This window comes from Thamnophis elegans, chromosome 16 (genome assembly GCF_009769535.1).
Source record: "Thamnophis elegans isolate rThaEle1 chromosome 16, rThaEle1.pri, whole genome shotgun sequence".
Lineage (NCBI taxonomy): Eukaryota > Metazoa > Chordata > Lepidosauria > Squamata > Colubridae > Thamnophis > Thamnophis elegans.
The window spans coordinates 33125595-33148967 of NC_045556.1; the positions used below are offsets into that span (position 1 = coordinate 33125595).

The 23373-nt window shown below is 46.6% G+C and overlaps 1 protein-coding gene across 1 annotated transcript; it reads left to right on the forward strand.

The window, feature by feature from the left end:
* Positions 1-14422: 14422 nt before the first annotated feature.
* On the forward strand, positions 14423-18091 carry LOC116519366 (whirlin-like). The gene is made up of 2 exons (XM_032233218.1): positions 14423-15571; positions 18068-18091. The coding sequence occupies exons 1-2, from the start codon at positions 14675-14677 to the stop codon at positions 18089-18091; spliced, it is 921 nt and encodes a 306-aa protein (XP_032089109.1). The 5' UTR covers positions 14423-14674.
* Positions 18092-23373: the final 5282 nt, after the last annotated feature.

Consider the following 23373-nt stretch of genomic DNA (forward strand, 5'->3'; position numbering starts at 1 on the left):
CAGGGAAAGGATACTGAAAAATCTCCATTCCCTCCCGACTCCTGGGGAAGGATACTGCAAAATCCCCATTCCCACCCCACTCTAGGGGAAGAATACTGCAAAATCTCCATTCCCTCCCCACTCCAGGGAAAGGATACTGAAAAATCTCCATTCCCTCCCCACTCCAGGGGAAGGATATTATAAAATCTCCATTTCCACCCCAACCCACTAACCTGCTTTCCAGCTCTATTCTCCTGTGCCTGGGGAAGGCTCTGATGAGGGCTCTGCATTGGAGGCAGAGATAGGGCCAAGACTGTCTGGCAGTTATCAGCTGCCTTTGGTGCTAGACAGCAGTGGGGCAGAGCAACAGCTGGAGCCTGTTCCCAATGTGCGCATGCGCAGAGCTGCCAGAAGAAAAGAGCAGCTCAGAAATCAGGGTAGACTTGAGAGTAAAATCACAGGTGGAAGGTGATTGGCCCTTCCCATAGGGAATAAAAGAGGAGCGAAAGGGGAGTGGGCTTTTGCAGGAAACAATTTGCTTGTTCGTTCGTTAGTTCATTCATTTTAGGAGTGTGAAGATCTGCCCGTGAATCTCAGAAACTCTGTGCCCATTCTTTCCTTGCACAGCACCTCATTTGGAAAATATTTGCATGGCAGCTTTCCAAGCTAGATAAGGTCTGTGGTCATAAATTCACCTTTGAAAGGCTGTTTGCCAGGACTTTGCTGAAAGTGAATGAGGGGAAAACACATTCGTTTAATAAAAGGGGTTTCGTCGGGACCAGGAATCTTCTTTGTGCTTTTTGGATAAGCCTAGGTCAGAACACTGCATCCAGTTTTGGTCACTACATGAAAAAAAAAGATGTTGAGAGTTTGGAAAAAATGCAGAGAAGAGCAACTAAGATGATTAAAGGTCTGGAGACAAAAAGGTATGAAGAACAGATGGAGAATTCCGGTTCGGCTAGTCTAGAGAAAAGAAGGACTAGGGGACACATTATAGCAGTATTCCAGTATTTGAGGGGTTGCCACAAAGAAGAGGTGGTCAATTTATTTTCCAAAGCACCAGACAGCAGGACAAGAAGCAACAGATGGAAACTAATTAAGAGCGAAGCAACCTGGAATTAAGGAATAATTTCCTTTCAGTGAGAACAATTAATCAGTGGAACAACTTTCCCCCAGAAGTCATGGTGCTTCATCACTGGAGGATTTTAAGAAGAGACTGGACAAGCCACCTGTCTGAAATGATGTAGGGTCTCCTGCTTGAGCAGTGGGTTGGACTAGAAGACCTCCAAGGTCCCTTCCAGCTCCATTCTGAATCAGAAGCCAACCATCTGATCTTATTTTGCCTCTGGTTAGAATAACCGGGTAGCAAACGATGCCCGTTTCGTTGTTTGCATGCCTGAGTTCCTACTCTTGATTAGAAGAAAAAGCCAGGGTTAGAGAGATTAAAATTCTGATTTGGGAATAAAGCAGCTCTCCTGATTACCCTTGCGAGATAGAGATGCCAGAACAAGCAAGGTTAACCAAAGAAGGCTAGTCACTCTCAGTTAAGCGAAAAGTGAAGGGCCATAAATATTTATTCCTCTTTGCCAATGGCAACTTCTAAGGAGATTTGATTTCTGACATGCAAGCAGTAGGCAGCCGAAAACCGAGCGTTCGGTGCGCCTTCTCTCTCCGTCTTCGTTCTCGGTCTGCAAAATCACGCATGGACGGATTAAAAACCTTGCACATCTATGCACCATCAAATCAGCCAGGCGAAAGCTCGGTTCGCCCAGCATGGGAGAAAAGCTATCAAAAGCCTGTCGAAGGGCTAGAGAGCGGTGAAGGAAAGCCGTCGAAATGAACCCCGCAAAAATAATTCCTTCTCCTTCCAGCTCTACAGGAAGCGGGGAGCGAAGGAAGCTGAGCTGGGAATCTCGTAGGTCAGGGGTTTCGTTTTGATTTGGGTATTTCATTTTACTTTTTTTAGAGTCAAGCTGTTTTCCAGGCCACCTTGTTATATCTGAGTCTGGACAGGTTTGTTGATTTAATAGAATAACAGAGTTGGAAGGGGCCTTGGAGGTCTTCTAGTCCAACCCCCTGCTTAGGCAGGAAACCTTACACGACTTCAGACAAAGGGTTCTCCAATATCTTCTTAAAAACTTCCAGGGTTGGGGGCATTCACAACTTCTGGAGGAAAGCTGTTCCACTGATTAATTGTTCTAATTGTCAGGAAATTTCTCCTTAGTTCTAGGTTGCTTCTCTCCTTGATTACTTTCCACCCATTGCTTCTTTTCCTTGATGGATGGATGGATGGATGGATGGATATTCTAGTAGATAGTGACATTTTTGGGCTGCTGTAGAATTAGGGGAAACTGGAGAAACAATGTCACAGTGGGAAATGGGACCTTGAAGTAAGAGAAGCACAAAACTTCCATTTTCAACCCAACCCCACACATCCTCTTTTGACCTGACCCATTGTTGAGTTTGAGTTTGAGTTTTATTTCATTTGTATGCCGCCCTTTTCCCTAAGGGGACTCAGGGCGGCTCACAGCTCAAAAAGGGAAGGGGGGATACAGACAGTTTAGTAACAACACAAAACAATACATAATTAAAAAGCACAACAGTCATACCATTCGAAATAGGGGCAGCGAATCTTTAGCCCCAGGCCTGTCAGAACAGCCAGGTTTTAAGGGCTTTGTGGAAGGCCTGGAGGGTGGTGAGGGTCCGAATCTCCATGGGGAGTTCGTTCCAAAGGGTCGGAGCAGCCACAGAGAAGGCTCTCCTCCGGGTAGTCGCCAGTCGACACTGGCCGGCAGATGGAATTCGGAGGAGGCCTAGTCTGTAGTCATCTGTTGTGACCCAGCAGGAGCCGTTGGAGCTGCCACCAGACTCCGACAGCGAGGGGCCCTATGAGTCGACTCTGGAGGATGTGAAGGACCCTGGAGAGGGTTCTGACTCCGAGCAGGGCGCAGAGAGGTTGGTTGGCCACCAGGAGGCACCTGAGCCTTGGACCAGTGCGGAGGAGACAAGGGAGAGTGAGTTGGAAGCCAGTAGTGAGTTGTTCCTGGATGCACGCCATCGAAGAGCTAATAGGCATCAGGAACAATTACGCAATTATAGGAGGTGATTGCACTCAGCTGGTGGTCATTAGGCTCCTCTCCAGACTATAAAAAGACTACTTGTGCACACGCCCCTCTTTGCAGAAGTCAACACAGGATTGAATGTCGGAGGACATTACTGTAAGCTTGGCAGGCTGGATTGCTGCCAAGCCTTATCTGTGTTTATTGCTGCCCAAGCTTGTCTGTGCTGGGTTGCTGCCAAGGACCTGTTTGTCTGTTAATTAAATGCCGTAATTTATCTCTGGCTCGGAGTGTGCTTTGGTGTGGAACGAGGGGGGTCAGAACACCCATCTAGACATCTTTGTTTGAACTTCCTCTGCTTCTGATTTCCACCAAGGAACAAGAGGGCTGGGAGACAGAAGAAGGGGCTTAATGTTCAAGGTAGGTTTCCTTCTTCCCGTCCTCTAAGCATCTTCAGATGTTCCTCTTTGTCCCTGCCTAGAGATCTCCTGCTGGGCAGAGCGATGGATAAATATTTGAAAATATAATTGGAGTCACTGGGGAGATAACAGGATTTAAATTGTAACACAGCATGCCCCAGGCCCTGCCGATGGGTAGGTAATGAATGGCAAGAGATGGGATTTGAAACGCCTGGGGAGACATTAACCATGGTAACCCCAGAGTTCAGCCAGCTTCTGATTTCAACTTATCTGCAGCAAGACAAACTGTCTGAGATTCGGACAGTGAGAAGGTTGGGGAGGAAGATGGGCCAGTCCTGGAGTCTGGGAAAGGCTCTGATGAGGGCTCTGTGTCAGAGGCAGAGAGGGGACCAGGGCCGTATGCCAACTATCAGCTGCCTTTGGAGGCAGACATCAGTGAGGCAGAGGAACAGCTGGAGCCTGTTCCCAGTGTGTGCACGTGCAGAGTTGCCAGACGAAGGGAACAGCTAAAGAACAAGGGTCGACTTGGGAATAAGGCCACAGGTGCACGATGAATGGCCCCTCCCAGAGGAAAGAAAAGAGGAGCAAAAGGGGAGTGGAGTTTGCAGGAGACCATTAGTTCGCTTCATTGGTTAGTGACTCTCTAAGACTCCTTGCCAAGTTCTGCAGATATCGGCCTGGCAGCTCTCCAAGCCAGATAAGGTCTGTGACTGTAAATCCTCCCTCGAAAGACTTTGCTGGATGTAAATGAGCAGAATTCACAGTCAATTAATAAAAGGGTTTTTGTCAGGACCAGGAGTTTGCTTCATGCTCTTCGGAAGCCTCAGTCGCAACAAAATCTATAACTCACTGGGTTGATGGGTACAGGCCAAGAGGATATTGGAGATTGGAGGATTCTGCTCACATGCCGTATTGAGCCTTCCAGCAAAAATTGCAAAATAGACTTTGGAGCCCAGCAGTCGTCTTGTTCAGTTGATGTAGCAGCAAGGAGCTTCTTTTCTTCTTCTGACAAAGAAGAGGGGAGTCAAGCTATTCTGCTATTCTCCAAAGCACCTGAGGGCAGGACAAGAAGCAATGGGTGGAAACTGATCAAGGAGAGAAGCAACTTAGAACTAAGGAGAAATTTCCTGACAGTTAGAACAATTAATCAGTGGAATGACTTGCCTCCAGAAGTTGTGAATGCCCCAACACTGGAAGTTTTAAAGAGGATGTTGGATATCCATTTGTCTGAAGTGGTGTAGGGTTTCCTGCCTGAGCAGGGGGTTGGACTAGAAGACCTCCAAGGTCCTTTCCAAATCTGTTATTCTATTCTATTCTATACTATTCTGTTCTGCATTCTAGTCTACTCTAGTCTATTCTGCATTCTACTCTACTCCATTCCATTCCACTCCACTCCACTCCACTCTACTCTACTCATTCTTCATTCCTATCCTACCCTATTCCATTCCATTCCATTGCATTCCATTCCAGTCTAGTCTAGTCTAGTCTAGTCTGCATTCTAGTCTACTCCAGTCTATTCTGAATTCTACTCTACTCTACTCTACTCTACTCTACTCTACTCTACTCTACACTACTCTACTCATTCTTCATTCCTATCCTATCGTATTCCATTCCATTGCATTCCATTTTATTCTATTCTATACTATTCTATTCTATTCTGCATTCTAGTCTACTCCAATCTATTCTGCATTCTACTTTAATCTACTCTACTCTACTCTACTCATTCTTCATTCCTATCCTATCCTATCCTATCCTATCCCATCGCATCGCATCCCATCGCATCCCATCCCATCCCATCCCATCCCATTCTATTCTATTCTTATTCCCTGTTCTGTTCTATTCTATTCTATTCCATTCCATTCTTATTCCCTATTCTATTCTACTCTACTCTAGTCTATTGATATCTTAGAATCACACAGTTGGAGAGGCATCTCCGTTCTAGAGCCAAGGTGGCGCAGTGGTTAAATGCAGCACTGCAGGCTACTGCTAGATTAGCAGGTCAGCGGTTCAAATCTCACCGGCTCAGGGTTGACTCAGCCTTCCATCCTTCCGAGGTGGGTAAAATGAGGACCCAGATTGTTGGGGGCAATATGCTGACTCTCTGTAAACCGCTTAGAGAGGCCTGAAAGGCCTATGAAGCGGTATATAAGTCTACTGCTATTGCTATTGCTTCTGTGGCTAAGAGGGGCTGGAGTCTGGACCCACGCAGATCAAATGAGCCCTTTGGTTCCCTTCCCCCCCCCTCCCCAGGGCTTGTTGAAATGTCTTCTGGCCGAGACAGATGGAGGCGAAGGTTTTTTTTTTGAGGATTCTGCTCACGTGCCAGGCGTGCCTTCCAGCGTGGTGGGCAGCGAAGTTGGGATCGTTTCGTAGAGCGAAAGGTGAGACGCTACCCTTGCCTGCCCCTTGTCCAAACAAGCAGGAGATGAGAACAAACAAGGGAAGAGCAAGAGAGGGCCTCCGTGGCGCAGCCTGTCATTCCTGTCAACCTTTGTGATGCCTCCGCTGGCTGGGAGCGTCGCTTTAATTTAATCCGAAGGCTTTTATTTCCCTCTGTTTTTCTGATGGTCTTCCACAAAGCTTTCCTATCTCCTCTTTATTATTAAAGGAGGCCGGGATTCGGCAAAGCTACTTTTCGAAGCGCAGTGGATTGCAGGGTTGGAGTTTCTCCTGGGATGAGAAACCATCAGGAAATCCAACGGCAGGGAGTTGGAAAAGCAACCCGAGAAGAAAACGATAGCAATAGCACTCAGACTTATACTGGCCAAGGGTGGGTCCAGCCCCTCTTAGCCACAGAATGGAGGTGCCTCTCCAACTGTGTGATTCTAACATATCAATAGAATAGAGTATAGTGTAGAATAGAATAGGGAATAAGAATGGAATAGAATAGAATGGAACGGAACGGAACAGAACAGGGAATAAGAATGGAATGGAATAGCATAGCATAGCATAGCATAGCATAGCATAGGGAAGGTAGAATGGAATAGAATAGAGAATGTAGAATAGAATAGAATAGAATAGAGAATGTAGAATAGAATAAAGAATAGAATGCAGAATAGAATAGAGAATGTAGAATTTAGAATTTAGAATAGAATAGAATGTAGAATGTAGAATGGAATAGAATGTAGAATATAGAATAGAACAGAATAGAATAGAACAGAACAGAATCGAATGTAGAATAGAATAGAGAATGTAGAATAGAATAAAGAATGTAGAATAGAATAGAATGTAGAAAGGAATAGAATAGAGAATGTAGAATAGAATAGAATAGAATAGAATAGAATAAAGAATGTAGAATAGAGTAGAATAGAATAGAGAATAGAATGCAGAATAGAATAGAGAACGTAGAATGTAGAATTTAGAATAGAATATAATAGAATGTAGAATGTAGAATGTAGAATGTAGAATAGAATAGAATAGAATAGAGAATGTAGAATAGGCTAGAATAGAATGTAGAATAGAATGTAGAATAGAATAGAATAGAACAGAACAGAATGTAGAATAGAATAGAGAATGTAATATAGAATAAAGAATGTAGAATAGAATAGAATGTAGAATAGAATAGAGAATGTAGAATAGAATAGAATAAAGAATGTAGAATAGAATAGAATAGAAAATAGAATGCAGAATAGAATAGAGAATGTAGAATTTAGAATAGAATAGAATGTAGAATGTAGAATGGAATAGAATGTAGAATATAGAATAGAATGTAGAATATAGAATAGAATGTAGAATAGAATAGAAGGTAGAATAGAATAGAATGTAGAATAGAATAGAATAGAATTCTTAACCACAGATTGGAGATGACTTCCCAACTGTGTGATTCAAACATATGAGAAGAGAAGCAGCTACCTGCCGCTTATCAACCGAACAAGACCAACTGCTGTTCCCAAAGTCTCTTTTGCAATTTCTTTCCACCGTTGCTGCTCTCAAACGGATGGGGGGGGGGGGGGGAGGACAAAAATAATTGTATGGTGTTTTTTTTAAAAAACCATTCCTGCTTCTCTTTCTCTGTCTCAACCTTGGAACAGTTTCATTAGCAACACGGGAGAAATTGGAGCAGTTCACACTTGAATGCCACAGTGCCGAAACGTGCATCTTTTTTTTTTTTTGGACCAATGCACAGAAACATAATTACACTCCCCAATTTATGGAATGAATATTGTATAGAAATAGAAATCAATGCAATTCTGTGACTTTCGCAGAACGGTTGGAGAAGTAGGAAGAGGAGGAGGAGGGGGGGGGAATGTAGGAAGGAAAAATCGATTAAAAATGCTTATCAGCATGAAAACAATGTATGAAGTGTGCTTTGGTTTTTGCAAAATCAGTGAAACGACCTGCCTCCAGAAAATGTGGGTGCTCCAATACCGAAAGTTTTCAAGAAGAGATTGGACGAGTGTTTGTCTGAAATGGCTGGCATAGGGTGTCCTGCTTGACCCTTCAATCATTCCGGACAAGTAGCTGTCCAGCCTCTTCTTGAAAACCTATAATAATGAAACAACATCCATAATTTCTGGAGGCAAGTTGTTCCATTGATTATCAGGAAATTACTCCTTAGTTCTAAGTTGAGTCCCTCCTTGATTAGTTTCCATCCATTGCTTCTTCTTGGACTAGAAGATGTGACTCTCTTCCAACCCTGTTAGACTTTCCTTCCTTCCTTCCTCCCTTCCCTCTTTCCTCTCTCCCTCCCTCCCATCTCTCCCTCCCTCCTCCCTCCTTCTCTCCCATCCCTCCTTCCTTCCTTTTTTCCTCCCTCCCTCCTTCCTTCTTTCTTTCCTTCTTCCCTCCTTCCTTTTTTCTTTCTTTCTTTCCTCCCTCCCTCCCTTTTTTCTTTCCTCCCTCCCTCCTTCCTTCCTTTTTTCTTTCTTTCCTTCCTCCTTCCCTCCTTCCTTGCTTTTTCTTTCTTTCCTCCCTCCCTCCTTCCTTCCTTGCTTTTTTCTTTCTTTCCTTCCTCCCTCCCTCCTTCCTTCCTTTTTTCTTTCTTTCCTTCCTCCCTCCCTCCTTCCTTCCTTTTTTCTTTCTTTTCTTCCTCCATCCCTCCTTCCTTCCTTTTTCCTTCCTTCCTGCCTTCCTTCTTTCATGCCTCCCTCCCTCCTTCCTTCCTTCCTTCCTTCCTTTTTTCTTTCTTTCCTTCCTCCCTCCCTCCTTCCCCCTTCCTTCCTTCCTTCCTTCCTTCCTTTCTTCCAGAAGGTGTGGGTGCTCCAATACTGGAAGTTTTCAAGAAGAAATTGGACAAACATTTGTCTGAAATGGTATTTACTCCCCTGCTCATGCAGGGAGTTGGCCTACATGGCCTCCACATCTTCCGACTCTTCATGTTCTACATTCTAATCATAATCCTCACCTTTGGGATAGGGGGAGATCCGCTATCATCCCCAGCTGGGAAAAAACTCGCCTCTAGCACGCAGGGGCAATGGAAATAATCTTCCTTTCATTCATTCCTCGGCTCTTATTCTTCAGCTCTTGAAAAACCAGGTGATTTTGTTCACACCGATTTCTCATTCCCCCCCCCCCTTCAATTCTTAATAACCTGTGCTTTTTTTTCCCCCCTGTGTTTTTAGGCTCTTTTTTTTTCCCCCTCCAATAAAAGCTCCACTTTAATCAATTGTTCCATCTTTGTTGATTTCTCCGGCTTCTGGTGCCAACGGGGAGGCTGCGATAATCTCATTATAGAACCTCTCCTGCTTACGAGGTCAATAGGAAGCACCTTCCTACAAGCAACACCTTTTGTTGGGTGATGAATTGGCATTTAGAATTCCTTTGAAGAAGAAGAAGTAAAAAAAAAATAATTAAAAAAAAAAATCTCTCTTTCGAAGGCGGCAGCTGTTCCCCGTAGAGGAGAGAAAGGGAGCCATGAATCAAGTCACACTTAATAGTTGCGTTGAAGGTTGATGTGGCTTCAGCAGTGAATGCACAGGATAAAACCTCGAGTTTTTTAAGAACACGACTGTCCTTCGGAGCTCATGAAGGTAGCCTAGATACAGTCTGTTCACTATTACGCTGTAGAGGTCTCCTTATGCCCTGTTTTAAGGGATGCAGTGGCTCAGTGGCTAGGACGCTGAGCTTGTCGATCAGAAAGGTCGGCACTTTGGCGGTTCGAATCCCTAGCGCTGCCCAACGCGGTGAGCTCCCGTGACTTGTCCCAGCTTCTGCCAACCTAGCAGTTCGAAAGCACGTAAAAAAAAATGCAAGTAGGAAAATAGGAACCACCTTTGGTGGGAAGATAACGCCGTTCCGTGCCCCTTCGGCTTCTAGTTATGCCGGCCACATGACTACTACCTGCAAAACTTGGCAAGGAGTCTCAGAGAGTCACGAACCAATGAAGAGAGCTAATCGTCTCCTGCAAACTCCACTCCCCTTTCGCTCCTCTTTTATTTCCTCTGGGAGGGGCCATTCATCCTCCACCTGTGGTCTTACTCCCAAGTCGACCCCTGTTCTTTAGCTGTTCCCTTCGTCTGGCAACTCTGCGGATGCGCACACTGGGAACAGGCTCCAGCTATTCATCTGCCTCACTGATATCTGACTCCGAAGGCAGCTGATAACTGTCAGACGGCCCTGGCCCCCTCTCTGCCTCCGACACAGAGCCCTCATCAGAGCCTTCCCCAAACTCCAGGACTGGCCCATCTTCCTCCCCAACCTCCTCACTTTCCGAATCTGCTGCCAGCTCCACTGGCTGCTGATGGGCCACAACAGAAACAACTGAAAAAGTCCTTAAATTAATAAATAAAAAGGAATTATTTATTCAGGGGGGTTTATCAGTCCTATGATCAGCCACAGTCCCTTTTCATTCGATGTGGTCTCGTGTATCGTTTTCCTTTTCTTTAAAAAAAAATAATCCATCAAATTCTTTTCATTTCCTTTTGGGAGAGAAATATTTTAAACTCCTTTTCCTGCATCCCTATCAGATCTTTCCATATCTCGGTCTCCCCCCCCCCCCGCCCTCTCTCTCTCTTTCTTTTTTTCTTTCTTTCGCATTTTAGCTCTTTCTTAGAAGCCGCGTTTTGCTTTTTCTTCTTCTATTTTTCTGAAAGGATCCACGATGATGAATTACATTTAATTTTATCAAACGTTTTTTCGCACTAGGGAAATAATTCGTTTCCATTTCATTCTAAGTTTGGGGGAAAAGACTCGCAGGAGAGGGGGCTTGGTGGCGTGAGCCGTTTCATTTTTTTTTTAATCGGCGCTTTGGGAAGTGGGGGGGTGGGAATCTTTCGGTGCTTTTGAATGAAAATGGGGGGGGGGGAAAAACAGCCTGCCGGAATACAGCTGATTAGAATGTGGGTGAAGACGAGGGAATGAACCAACAGATGGTGAGGCATGGTTTAACATAGAAAGGACAATATAAGGGAAACGGATAGGGGGAAGAATTAAGTGAAGAGCAGATGAACCATTCATAATCCAGAATATCATTCATGATTTATGAGAGAGAGAGACATCTGGGCTCAGAAACCAGGCATGGTCAAAGTTGCCAAGGAGAGAAGCAACTTAGAACTAAGGAAAAATTTCCTGACAGTGAGAACATTTAATCAGTGGAACAGCTTGCCTCCAGAAGTTGTGAATGCCCCAACACTGGTGGCTTTTAAAAAGAGATGGGACAGTCATTTGTCTGAAATGGTATAGGGTCTTCTGCTTGAGCAGGTGGATGGACTAGAAGACCTCTAAGGTCCCTTCCATCTCAGTTCTAGTCTATTCTACCTCCGAGGTTCGTTCATTCCTTCCTTCCTTCCTATACTCTGGTTTCTCTTCAGATCGTATAAATCTTTCGCCTTTTTTTCCTTCCTTCCTTCCTTCCTTCCTTCCTTCCTTCCTTCCTTCCTTCCTTCCAGGGGAACCTTTACCTTCACCTTTATTCCCTTGTTGAGCTGGATAAAGGACCCAGGATAGGCAGGATGTTGTGTTTATATGGTGTTAAAGGATTGCCTTAACAACCTCGTTACTCGCTCAACAATTGCAGAGATTCACTTAGCAACGGTGGCAGGAAAGGTCATAAAACAGAGCAAAATTTGCCCAACCATTTGTTGTGGCCTGCCAGAGGCCAGCGGAGGTGTCAGCAGATTTGAACAGTGAGGAGGTTGGGGAGGAAGATGGGCCAGTCCGGGAGTCTGGGGAAGGCTCTGATGAGGGCTCTGTGTCAGAGGCAGAGAGGGGGCCAGGGCCGTCTGACAGTTATCAGGGTCAGACATCAGTGAGGCAGAAGAACAGCTGCAGCCTGTTCCCAGTGTGCGCAGAGTGGCCAGACGAAGGAAACAGCTAAAGAACAGGGGTTGACTTGAGAGTAAGGCCACAGGGGGACGATGAATGGCTCCTCCCAGAGGAAAGAAAAGAGGAGCAAAAGGGGAGTGGAGTTTGCAGGAGACCATTTGTTTGCTTCATTGGTTCGTGACTCTCTGAGACTCCTTGCCAAGTTTTGCAGATCTCGGCCTGGCAGCTCTCCAAGCCAGATAAGGTCTGTGACTGTAAATCCTTCCTTGAAAGACTTTCTGGATGTGAATGAGCAGAATCCACAGCCAATTAATAAAAGGTTTTTTTTGTTGTGACCAGGAGTTTGCTTCAGGCTCTCGGGAAGCCTCGGTCAGAACACCATTGTCTCACTTAACAACAGAAATTGTGGGCTCATTGTAGTCGTAGGTTGAGGAGTTCCTGCAAAACTTCTCTTGGCTTTTATGAACAGCTCTTAACATGTCCTATCAGCTTGGCAAGCTCTGAGTTAATTGACTGCATTAGAGAGAGAGAAAGAGAGAGAGAGGGAGGGAGAGGGAGAGAGCCATAAATACATTTTTATTGGGAGGGATAATTAGGCAGCCATAGCTAAGCAGCCTTCAAAGGAGATTAGCGTCCTCTGCATACAATTAACCCTTCCCTTAAGGAGAGCCATTCCTTTGATATTTGGCCAAGAAAGGAATTTTTGCTTCCTCTGGAGCTTTTTTTTTTTTTTAAACAAAATTGTTGGCGACTAGCCGTTTTCCCACTTTAATTAAATAGAACTTCGTTTTGAACATGCCAGGTCTCCGGTTTGGTTCATGAGCAGCAGAGAGCATGCACAAAGTGCTATCCCAAAGAGGAGGAGGATCGGAAACGTATTGTGGCCATAAGGCAGGTGTTGTTTATAGAAGGGAGTGGGGTTTGCAAGGAGTAGGAGGATGTTTGGGGGGGGGGAGGAAGAGGAGGAGGATTGTGGGGTCTTTGGTCCCCTCTGAATTTGGTTATTTTTTTTCAGACGTTTCAGGGACAAACTAGGGAACACCATCAATGTTAGAAGGGAGTGGGGTTTGCAAGGAGTAGGAGTATGTTTGGGGGGGAAGGAGGAGGAGGACTATGGGGTCCTTGGTGCCCTCTGAATTTGCTTATTTTTTTCCAGACGTTTCAGGACCCAACTAGGGAACATCATCAGTGCTAGGAGAGAGTAGGGTTTGCATTGAGTAGGAAGATGTTGTGGGGGGGAAGACTGTGGGGTCCTTGGTGCCCTCTGAATGCTTATTTTTTTCCAGATGTTTCAGGACCCAACTAGGAAACATCATCAGTGTTAGAAGGGAGTAGGGCTTGCAAGGAGGAGGAGGATATTTGGGAGGGGGGAGGAGGAGGATTGTGGGGTCCTTGGTGCCCTCTGAATTTGGTTATTTTTTCCCAGACATTTCAGGGCCAAACTAGGGAACATCATCAATGCTAGAAGGGAGTTGGGTTTGCACAGAGGGCAGGGAGGGGGAGGACTGGGGGTCCTTGGCACTCTCTGAGCCTGGTGATTTCCCTGCAGACGTTTCATGGCCCAAACTAGGCAACAACATCAGTGCCCTTCCCAAGAGAAGCCACCTACTGGCTGAAGTTTTGCCGGACTGCACCACGTTGGCTCAAGCGCACCTTCCCTTCTGGCGAGCCCGGACTGTATCAGTCGGTCTCTTGGCAACCGGCAGGCGCGTCACTTCCTGAGCAGGTGTCTGCCAAGAGGTTGGTGCCGCCAGGCTGGCAGCTCGGGCAGGGCGAAGGGCCGCTCAACAGTTGGGGAAAGTCGGGGCTGGGAAGAGCCAGGAGGCGCCGCGTCTGCAGAGCGAGAGGTTGGGGGTGTTTTTTTGGGCAAGCTCGGGCGAGGCGCTGCTTATTGTTAACACCGTTTGAAGAAGGCAAAGGAAAAACACGCAGGGCAAAGCTTTGCAAAAAAAGGGGGGGTGAGGGGGCAATTGAGGAGACTCGGTGTGGTTGTTGCTCTTTGGGCGAAGCGGAGGGGTGCCAAGCAGGAGGCGCCAGGGAGTTTGGGAGCTTGGCGATGCGTGCGCTCGGCGGAAGGCAGAGAGGCCAGCCGGCCGCCGCGGACTCGGCCACGGATCCCATCCTCCACGCGGGGCTGATCCACCTCTGAACTCTCTCTTTCTTCTCTCTCTCTCTCTCTATCTCCCCTCCCTCTTCCGTTTCTCATTCTCTCTCTTCTTTCTCCCTCCCTCTCTCTCTCTCCTCTCGCTCTCTTCTGTTTCTCTTTCTCTCTCCTCCCTCTCTGCCTCTCTCTCTCTCTTCTGTCCCACTGTCTCTCCTCTCTTCCCCTCTCTCTCAGTCTCTCTCTCTCCTCTTTCTCTCCTCTCTTTCTCTCTTCTGTTTCTCTTTCTCCTCTCTCTCCCTCCTTCTCTCTCCCTTCTGTTTCTCTTTCTCTCTCTTCTGTCTCTCTCCTCTCTCTGACTCTGCTCTCCCTCCCTCTCTCTCTCTCTTCTGTTTCTCTTTTTCTCTCTTCTCTCTCTCTCTCTCTGAGTCTCTCTCTCTCCTCTCCCTCTCTCTCTTCTGTTTCTCTTTCTCTCTTCTGTCTCTCCCTGTCTCCTGTCTCTCTTTCTACTCTCTTCCTCCCTCCCTCCCTCTCTCCTATTTCTATTTCTCTTCTGTCTGTCTCTCTCTTCTCTCTCTCCCCTTCCTCCCTCAGCCTCTCTCTCTTGTTTCCTTTTATCTCTCTTCTGTCTCTGTCTCTCTCTCTCTCTCTCTCCCTCCCTCCCTCCCTCCTTCCTCCCTCTCTCTTTTTCCGTCCTCGCCTTGCAAAGAACAAGCCGCCGCAGGGGAAGAAGCGACGCCGGCCAGGATCGCCTCCTACGCCTTCTCCGGAGCGCGCTTGCCCCTCCGCCGACCCACCGGGCGACTCCTTGCTCTGCTTTCCCCCCCATGCCTCCTCCGCCTTTCCAGCCAAGGGGGCCGCCGAGGAGAAGGGAGCCCCCCAAGTGAACGGCCCCGACGTCCGGCTGCCTTCCGATGCCCAGCTCCCCAACGACCGCCCCAGCATCCGTCTCTCTTTCTCTCTGGCCCGAGGCGATGAACGCAGACTTGGACCGCCTGTCGGTGGGCTCGCGCGCCTCCAGCGCTTCTTCCTCGCCTTCCTTCGACGGAGCGGCCAAGGGGGCCGCAGGACAGGCCGGCTTCAGGAGCGGGGGCCCCGGACCCGGCATCCGGCTGCTGTCGGCCAACGTGCGGAAGCTCCACGCGGCTCTCAACCTGCTGCTGAGCGAAGGCGAGCGGGAGCAGTTCATCCATTGCCTGAATGTCTATCACTGCCGGCGGAATGTCTACGATTTGGTGCAGACGCTCCAAGTTTTGCTGGACGGCCCGGAAAAGAGGCAGCTGCTGCCCATGTTGCGCCTGGTCATCCCGCGCTCGGACCAACTCCTCTTCGACCAGTACACCTCGGAGGGGCTCTACTTAAAGGGGGACTTCTTGGCCGCCGCCGGGGCAGGGTACGACGGGGCCGGGTCTAGCAGAGTCCTCCCTCCGGCCGGCGCGGCTTCCTCCGCCCGCTTTCCCTCTCCCACCCCGGCGGCTGCTCGTTGCTGGCCTCCCTCTTCCTCCTCCTCCTCCTCCGGCAAGCTTGGGCAAGAATTCAGCACCACCGCGGAGGGGACAGCTCCCGGGGACTCGGCGGTTGGCTTGGAGGAGGTGCGAGGGGAGGTCAGGCAGGTGGCCCTCAAGAGGCAGAAAGCTCAAGAAGGATTGGGGTTCAGCATCCGAGGGGGCGCCGAGCACGGCGTGGGCATCTACGTCTCCCTGGTGGAGCCGGGCTCCTTGGCGGATAAAGAGGGCCTTCGCATAGGGGACCGGATCTTAAAGGTCAACGACAAGCCGCTGGACAAGGTGACCCATGCCGAAGCTGTCAAGGTGAGGAGGGGGCAAGGCCAAACCCACCAACAACCACCTTTCCCCTGTGCCCATGCATGCCATTCCCAACTTGCAACTCAATCTTTTCCCCGTGCCCATGCATGCCATTCCCAACTCACTACTTCAACATTTCCCCTGTGTCCATGCATGCCATTCCCAAGTTGCAACGTCAACCTTTCCCTTGTGCCAATGCATGCCATTCCCAATTCATAACATCAACCTTTCCCCTGTGCCAATGCATGCCATTCCCAAGTTGCAGCTCAACCTTTCCTCTGTGCCCATGCATGCCATTCCCAACTCACAATGCCAACCTTTCCCCTATGCCCATGCATGCCATTCCCAACTCATAATGTCAACATTTCTCCTGTGCCCTTGCCATTCCCAAGTTGCAACTCAACCTTTCCCCCGTGCCCATGCATGCCCTCCCAACTCACAACATCAACCTTTCCCCTGTGCCAATGCATGCCATTCCCAACTCATAATGTCAACATTTCCCTGTGCCCATGCATGCATTCCCAACTTGCAACTCAACCTTTCCCCTGTGCCCATGCATGCCATTCCCAACTTGCAATGTCAACCTTTCCCCCATGCCCATGCATGCCCTCCCAACTCACAACATCAACCTTTCCCCTGTGCCAATGCATGCCATTCCCAATTCATAACATCAACCTTTCCCCTGTGCCAATGCATGCCATTCCCAAGTTGCAGCTCAACCTTTCCTCTGTGCCCATGCATGCCATTCCCAACTCACAACATCAACCTTTCCCCTGTGCCAATGCATGCCATTCCCAAGTCGCAGCTCAACCTTTCCCCTGTGCCAATGCATGCCATTCCCAACTCACAACGCCAACCTTTCCCCCATGCCCATGCATGCCATTCCCAACTCACAACATCAACCTTTCCCCTGTGCCAATGCATGCCATTCCCAACTCACAACACCAACCTTTCCCCTATTCCCATTCATGCCATTCCCAACTCATAATGTCAACATTTCTCCTGTGCCCTTGCATGCCATTCCCAATTTGTAACTCAACCTTTCCCCCGTGCCCATGCATGCCATTCCCAACTCATAACATCAACATTTCCCCTATGCCCATGCATGCCATTTTCAAGTTGCAACTCAACCTTTCCCCTGTGCCCATGCATCCCATTCCCAACTCACAACATCAACCTTTCCCCTGTGCCCATGCATCCCATTCCCAACTTGCAATGTTTTGTTGGCCTTGGTTCTAAGTATTGTATTTTTTTCCTCCCTGGTTGGAGTGCCCGCTTAACCCAAACAGAGAAAATTGTAGTGGTTAATACTAAGGAGAGCTTGGCCAAATATATATATATATTCCATCCCGGGTGCCAGAATCTTCCAGAATGAGAGGTGATGGGTCAACAAGTACGGAGTGCAGCCAATTGTCCAAAACTCTTGGTCTGCTTTCTCCAACCAAGTGTTCACCAAGTGAGGAGACCTTGGTGCTCTCTGAGCTCGGTTGCTTTCTTCCAGGTGTTTTGTTTCCCAAACTAGGTATCATCAAGTGCTAGAAGGGAGAGGGGCTTGCAGAGAAGGAGAGGAGGTGTAGAGGAGGACTGTGAGGTCCTTGGTGCACTCTGGTGTTACTTCTAGATGTTGCTAATGCCAGGGTTTCAAGTAACACCCCCAACGAAAGAAGACTGCATGCCTTGAGTTTCTTCAAAGTTCCATTTTATTAGAGATGTCTTATTGCCACATCTGGGAAAACCCAAATCTGAAACTTTCCAGGTTCTCCCCACCCAAAAGAAAGTTCAAGTCCCTGCCCAGCACCCACATGTCCATCCCGTGATCCAATCAATGCACCGCCCCAACTGGAGATGCCTCCCAGCCACCTCATAGCAGCTGCAGGGCCATTGACCTTGAGAAAGAATGTTGTTATGGCTACGTATCACCCACACTTTGTAAAATAAATACCCCCCTCCCATTTTCCCACAGTAGAAAACGTGGCAGGCCTGAAGTCCAAGAGGTAAAAGATGGCTTCCAGGTGTGACAACTAGCATGGATGATGTTACCTAGTTGGGTAATGAAATGTCTTCAAGAAAACATCCAAGCTCAAAGCACGCCAAGTGGCCCCCATTTCAACCCTGAGCACCAAAATATTCTCCTTGGTTGTCTAGCGAGTGAGTTAGGTTTCCCCTGACTTCTCCAAGCATTGACTGGAGTTGGCTTAGTTGTCTGCGAATCATGGTCTCTTATTTGGAAGCTGGCTTGCCTGAGAGAATTCAGTGCTAGGAACTTGAATGAAAAATCTCTTTCCTCCAGAGAAACATTGAATCTAACCTAAGGACAGGCTAGCTTTAAAAAAAAATTATATACTTCCAAGGTACTCTGACCACTAACATTTATATTCTAAATAATATGTTTCTGCTCCCACCTCCCAATTTCCTTGCTGGTAAGGTCTGTTTTTAGAGATCGGTGATGCAAAAGGGCATTGGAAAACCTCACATTGAGGCTTCCTTGTGTTTGTTTCTTAGATGTTAGGATATAAATTGGAGTAGTGTGTTTGCTATTTTTAAGGCACTTTCCTCAATGGAAAGATCTGATGTCTCTCTATCAACTGTGATTCAGGAATGAATCTAACATTTTGTTGGTCGGTAGTAAGGGCGAAACGCAGACTATTTACCTACTGTTAGTATCCAATGATAATAGTGTAGCTAATTTTAATCTAATCATGGTTGTTTTTTTAAAGCTGGCAAGCTTAGATTTTGGGGAGGATGGGAAAGGTAAGATGTAAGAAAAAGAATTCCTATACAAACAATCTTACCTATTCATTAAGGTCTTTTCACACATTATGGGGAAATTTGATTTGCCAACCAAGAAAGCTGCAGAGTTGTTGTTTTTACTTCTGAAGTCCTTAGACGTGTTCAGGCAGATGCTTGTTGATACTTCTTAGGATTTGCATTTTGCGTATGACCTAGAATTGCAAATATTGTTTGAAAGTTACGGCTTATAATGGAAAGGGTGGGCTTGGAACATCTTTTGGTAAAGGCTGTGTTAATCCAGCCGCTTGAAGGTCTTCTAGTCCAGGCTTGATGTGGTCTGTAAATGCATTCTTCTTCTTCTTCTTCTCTTCTTCTTCTTCTTCTTCTTCTTCTTCTTCTTCTTCTTCTTCTTCTTCTTCTTCTTCTTCTCCTCCTCCTCCTCCTCCTCCTCCTCCTCCTCCTCCTTCTCCTTCTTCTCCTCTTCTTCCTCCTCTTCTACTCCACAAATCTCCCCTTTCTAGCACTGATGACACTACCTAGTTTGGTAATGAAACATCTACAAGAAAGATTTTTTTCTCATTCAAGCAGACCCCTCCTCCTCCTCCTTCTTCTCCCCCTCTTTCTCCATCTTCTTGTTTTCCTCCTCTTTTCTCCTCCTCCCCCCCTCCTCTACACAACCCCCCTTTCTAGCACTGATGACACTACTTAGTTTGGTAATGAAAAGTCTACAAAAAGCATTCTTTCCCCCTCCCCCCTCCTCCTCTTCTTCCTCTTCCTCTTCTTTTTCTTCTTCTTCTTCTTTTCCTTCTCCTCCTCTTCTTCTTCACAAATCCCCCCTTTCTAACACTGATGACACTACCTAATTTGGTAATGAAATGTCTACAAAAAGCATTCCTCCTCCTCCTCCTCCTCCTCCTCCTCCTCCTCCTCCTCCTCCTCCTCGTCTTCTTCTTCTTCTTCTTCTTCTTCTTCTTCTTCTTCTTCTTCTTCTTCTTCTTCTTCTTCTTCTTCTTCTTTCTCAAATACAGAAAACCCACAAACGATTTCAATGGGCTATCAGAAAGCCTCCCCCAAGTTAAGACTCACTCAGTGTCTTGCGGATCTTCTAAGTCTCACCCTTCTAGGTTTTCACTTGAACCTTCTCGTCAATCTAGGAAGCCATCCTGGAGCCCAGAGAGCAGATCTAGATTAAAGGGGATTAAATTTCCCTTCTGAAAAAGAGCAATCAAGGGACTTTTTCACCCATTGCAACTAAACCAAACTAGGGGTGGTGAAGAGAATACGTGTGTGTGTGTGTGTGTGTGTGTGTGTGTGTGTGTGTGTGTGTGTGTGAGAGAGAGAGAGAGAGAGATATGGAGATAATACAGTACATTGCATGAATCCAATCAGTTTCAGTGGATCTCTCAAACCAGTCAATTTTTAGTACATCTGTCCATTTCTGGCGGTTCCGTCAAAATGTAAAACTCTGAGGAAGAAATGCAGAGCGCATCAATTCTACTTCAGCTCCTAGCATGGTAGAATCATAAAATCACAGGAGCAAAAGGGCCACTGAAGGTCTTCTAGTCCAACCCACCGCCCACCTGCCTCCCTTTGCTGATAGAGTGGGAGCAGTTCATTCCAGAGCAAAATTGCAAGGAAGGAATCAAAACGGGGGGAAAAAATTAGATTGATAGAAATCAGAATTCTTCACCCTTCACCTGACTTTACAACCCAGGCAGTCCTCGACTTACAACCACAAAATTTCTGCTGTTCAGTGAGACATTGGTTAAGTGAGCTTTGCCCCGTTTCGCGACCTTCCTTGCCACAGTTGTTAAAGTGAATCGCTGCAGGTGATAAGTTAGGAACCCGGTCGTTAAGTGAAACGGGCTTCCCCATCGACTTTGCGCATCAGAAGGTCGCGAAAGGGGATCGTGGCTGGGACCTTTGGGAGACATGGTGACCGTCTAAATATGAGTCAGTGGCTAAGCGTCTGAATTTCGATTGTGTGACAGTGGGGATGCTGCAGAGGTCGCAACTGTGAAAAACGGGCTCTGCGTCCCTTTTTCCCCGGTACCGTCGTAACTTTGAATGGTCACTAAACGAACAGTTGTACGTTGAGGTGTTCTGGTGCAGCTGGTTGTCCGGCCTGCAGCCATCTTTCCTTTTGGATCTTTGGTTGCCACACTTTCTATTATTCTGCTATGCATTTTCTATGGTGGGAAAATGGGATTGTACGGAGTTAGATGCTATGTAGCCATAACAACATTCTTTCTAGAAAGCCAAGGTCATCCTTTGTCTCTGCACCTCTGCACCTGACCGGAACTGGATGGGTGGAAGCTGCCAGCATGGCAGTGGGAGTTTGGACTATGTGATGGACTTGTGGGTGTGGGGGGGGGGGGCAAGATCTTGAACTTTCAACTGGGTGGGGAAAACCGGGAAGCTTTCAGATTCAGGGTTTTCCCACATGTGCCAACATGGCTCTCTTAATCAATTGGAACTTTGAGCAATGCTTTGCCTTGGATTCTGATTTACTTTTGGATGCTATTTGGAATGCTGACTCTAGTGGCTCGGGCAAATTGCTTGAGAAGGTGCGAAGCAAAGTGTGTGATTCCTTCCTTAGTCATATGTACAGAAGTGATAGAAGTATTAATTCCAGGCGAGGAGAGCAATTTCCGTTATCTCAAGAGTCAGGACAGGAGGTTTAATAGGAAAAAAAAATCCCACATTTTGCAGCAATGCTGGTATGAAAATCTCCTTCCCTACCAGCAAGATGGAAAAAAAAGACGTAATGGATGGCCAGGCATGATGGAAAGGCGCAGGAACGAATTCTCGGGATAATCTTGAGTCATTTGTCCTCATGTTTCCAGGCCCAACTTCACTTGGTGCTGAACCTAGCAATAATTACATTGGCTTTTTCCTCTGTAGAGTTGAGGTGTTGGTTTTTTTTGCCAATTAGCGTTTATGTAAAATACTTGGCAAGCCCGATCGGTATATCGCAGAGCATATGTTCTTTCATCAATTTTTGCTAAGTAATTGAATCAGCCCGGGGGTCTATTTTTTATTTTTTTGTAGGGGAAAAAAGAAATTATTATTATTTTTTAAAAATTTCCTGACCCTTTGTTCAAATATCTGGCATCCGAATCCTTCCTGGGAATAGAACAAGGATTCAGGACAGATGGTTCTCTCTCGCCAGAAGTTTTCCATCCTTGCTAATGGATGGAAAGTAGATATATCTTTCTTTGAACTGAGTTCAAATCCTGGGGAATCAAGAAACACGTCCCTTAGTCGTTTCCTTTGCAACGAGTGGAATTGATTTATCTTTTTTCCCCCCAGAATGTTCTCGTTTTGTTTCTTAGTTCTGAACTTGGCCTAGAGCCCTAAGTCTTTCTGGTGATCTCTGATCCGAGTATTAATCAGGGACGTATCTGGTTTACAAAATCAAAGATTGTTTAAAATTGCCACTTACTGTAGCTGAGTCCCATCTCCCATGAAGAGTTGCAAATATTTCCTTCCTGCCTTTCTCTTCACATCTGTCTCTCCCTTCCTTCCTCCTCACATCTGTCACTCTATTACCTTCCTTCCCTCTTTTCTTCCTTCCTTCCTCCTCACATCTGTCTCCCTCCCTCCCTTCCCTCCTTCCTTCTTTCCTTTCTCCACACATGTCTCCCTCCCTTCCTTCTTTCCTTCTTCCTCACATCTGTCTCTCTCCCTTCTTTCTTTCCTTCCTTCTTTCCTTCTTCCTCACATCTGTCTCTCTCCCTTCCTTCCTTCTGTCCTTCCTCCCTTCTCACATATGACTCTCTCCTTTCCTTCTTTCCTTCCTTCCTCTTCACATCTCTCTCTCTCTTCCTTCCTTCCCTCCCTCCCTCTCTCCCTCCCTTCCTTGACTTTCCCTTCCTTCTCTGACCCTTCCTTCCTCCTCATCTCTCTCTCCTTCCTTCTCTTTAATGTCAATAAATTGAACTGACAAAGGTGATGTCAAATTGGTTGAACCTTCTTTTTTTCATCTTTTTAAAATACAATTTTCCGAGGAGCTCTCATTGTTTATTTTTGAAAACCATAAAACTGAGTAAAGTAATTGCACTCTCCTCTCCCTCTCTCTCTCTCTCTCTCTCTCTCTTTCTCTTTCTCTCTCTCTCTCTCTCTCTCTCTCTTTCTCTCTCTCTCTCTCCCTCTCCCTCCAATGAGAAATTATTAGAGCATTCTACAGCTCCCAGTAGAAGAAACCAGATGTAAATGTTAGAATAGGCTTCCCAATTCAGAAATTGTCCTTGAAAAGAAGCCATTAACGTCCTCAGTTTTAATCTAGTTTCTTCCCAGCCTTGTTAAAACAGTGGCTATATATATATATAGAAAATGGAAAGCTTCTTTAAAGAGGGAGATAAAATATCCTAATAGTTTATAAAATTGTGCAGAGCACAAAGAGAAGGCTTTCTCGCTGTTGTAACGGCAGAACTGGAGAATGGAAGACTTAGGAGAGAACCAAAGATATCTTTCTTTGGATAAATTGGTGTAGTTGTGAGCCATTCCATCCACACCCTTCTCTGTAGTTGAGTCTACATATTTAAGGAAGCCTTTATGTGGTTTGTTGGCATTGGCATTTTTGTACGAGATCAGCCTTTGTAGTTTGTAAACCATGGATTGTATTCCCCTCCATAATGTTGAACCAACTCAGTTGATGCTGGCTTGTTGGAAGAAACAAACACTTGGAATACTGCATTCAGTTTTGGTCGCCACGATGTAGAAAAAATGTGGAGACTCTAGAAAGAGTGCAGGGAAGAGCAACAAAGAGGATTAGGGGACTGGAGGCTAAAGCATATGAAGGTTGCAGGAACTGGGTATGTCTAGTTTGATGAAAAGAAGGACCAGGGGAGACATGATAGCAGTGCTCCAATATCTCAGGGGCTTCCCCAAAGAAGAGAGAGTCAAGCTATTCTCCAAAGCACCTGAGGGCAGGACAAGAAGCAATGGGTGGAAACTAATCAAGGAGAGAAGCAACTTAGAACTGAGGAGAAATTTCCTGACAGTGAGAACAATTAACCAGTGGAACAACTTGCCTCCATAAGTTGTGAATGCCCCAACACCGGGAGTCTTTAAGA

Bases quoted from the DNA above. Each gene is read 5' to 3' on its own strand.
- LOC116519366 (XM_032233218.1), top strand. From the start codon at position 14,675: ATGCCCAGCTCCCCAACGACCGCCCCAGCATCCGTCTCTCTTTCTCTC. The intron at 15,572-18,067 runs GTGAGGAGGGGG...TTTGTTTCTTAG, and splicing joins CCCATGCCGAAGCTGTCAAG to ATGTTAGGATATAAATTGGA.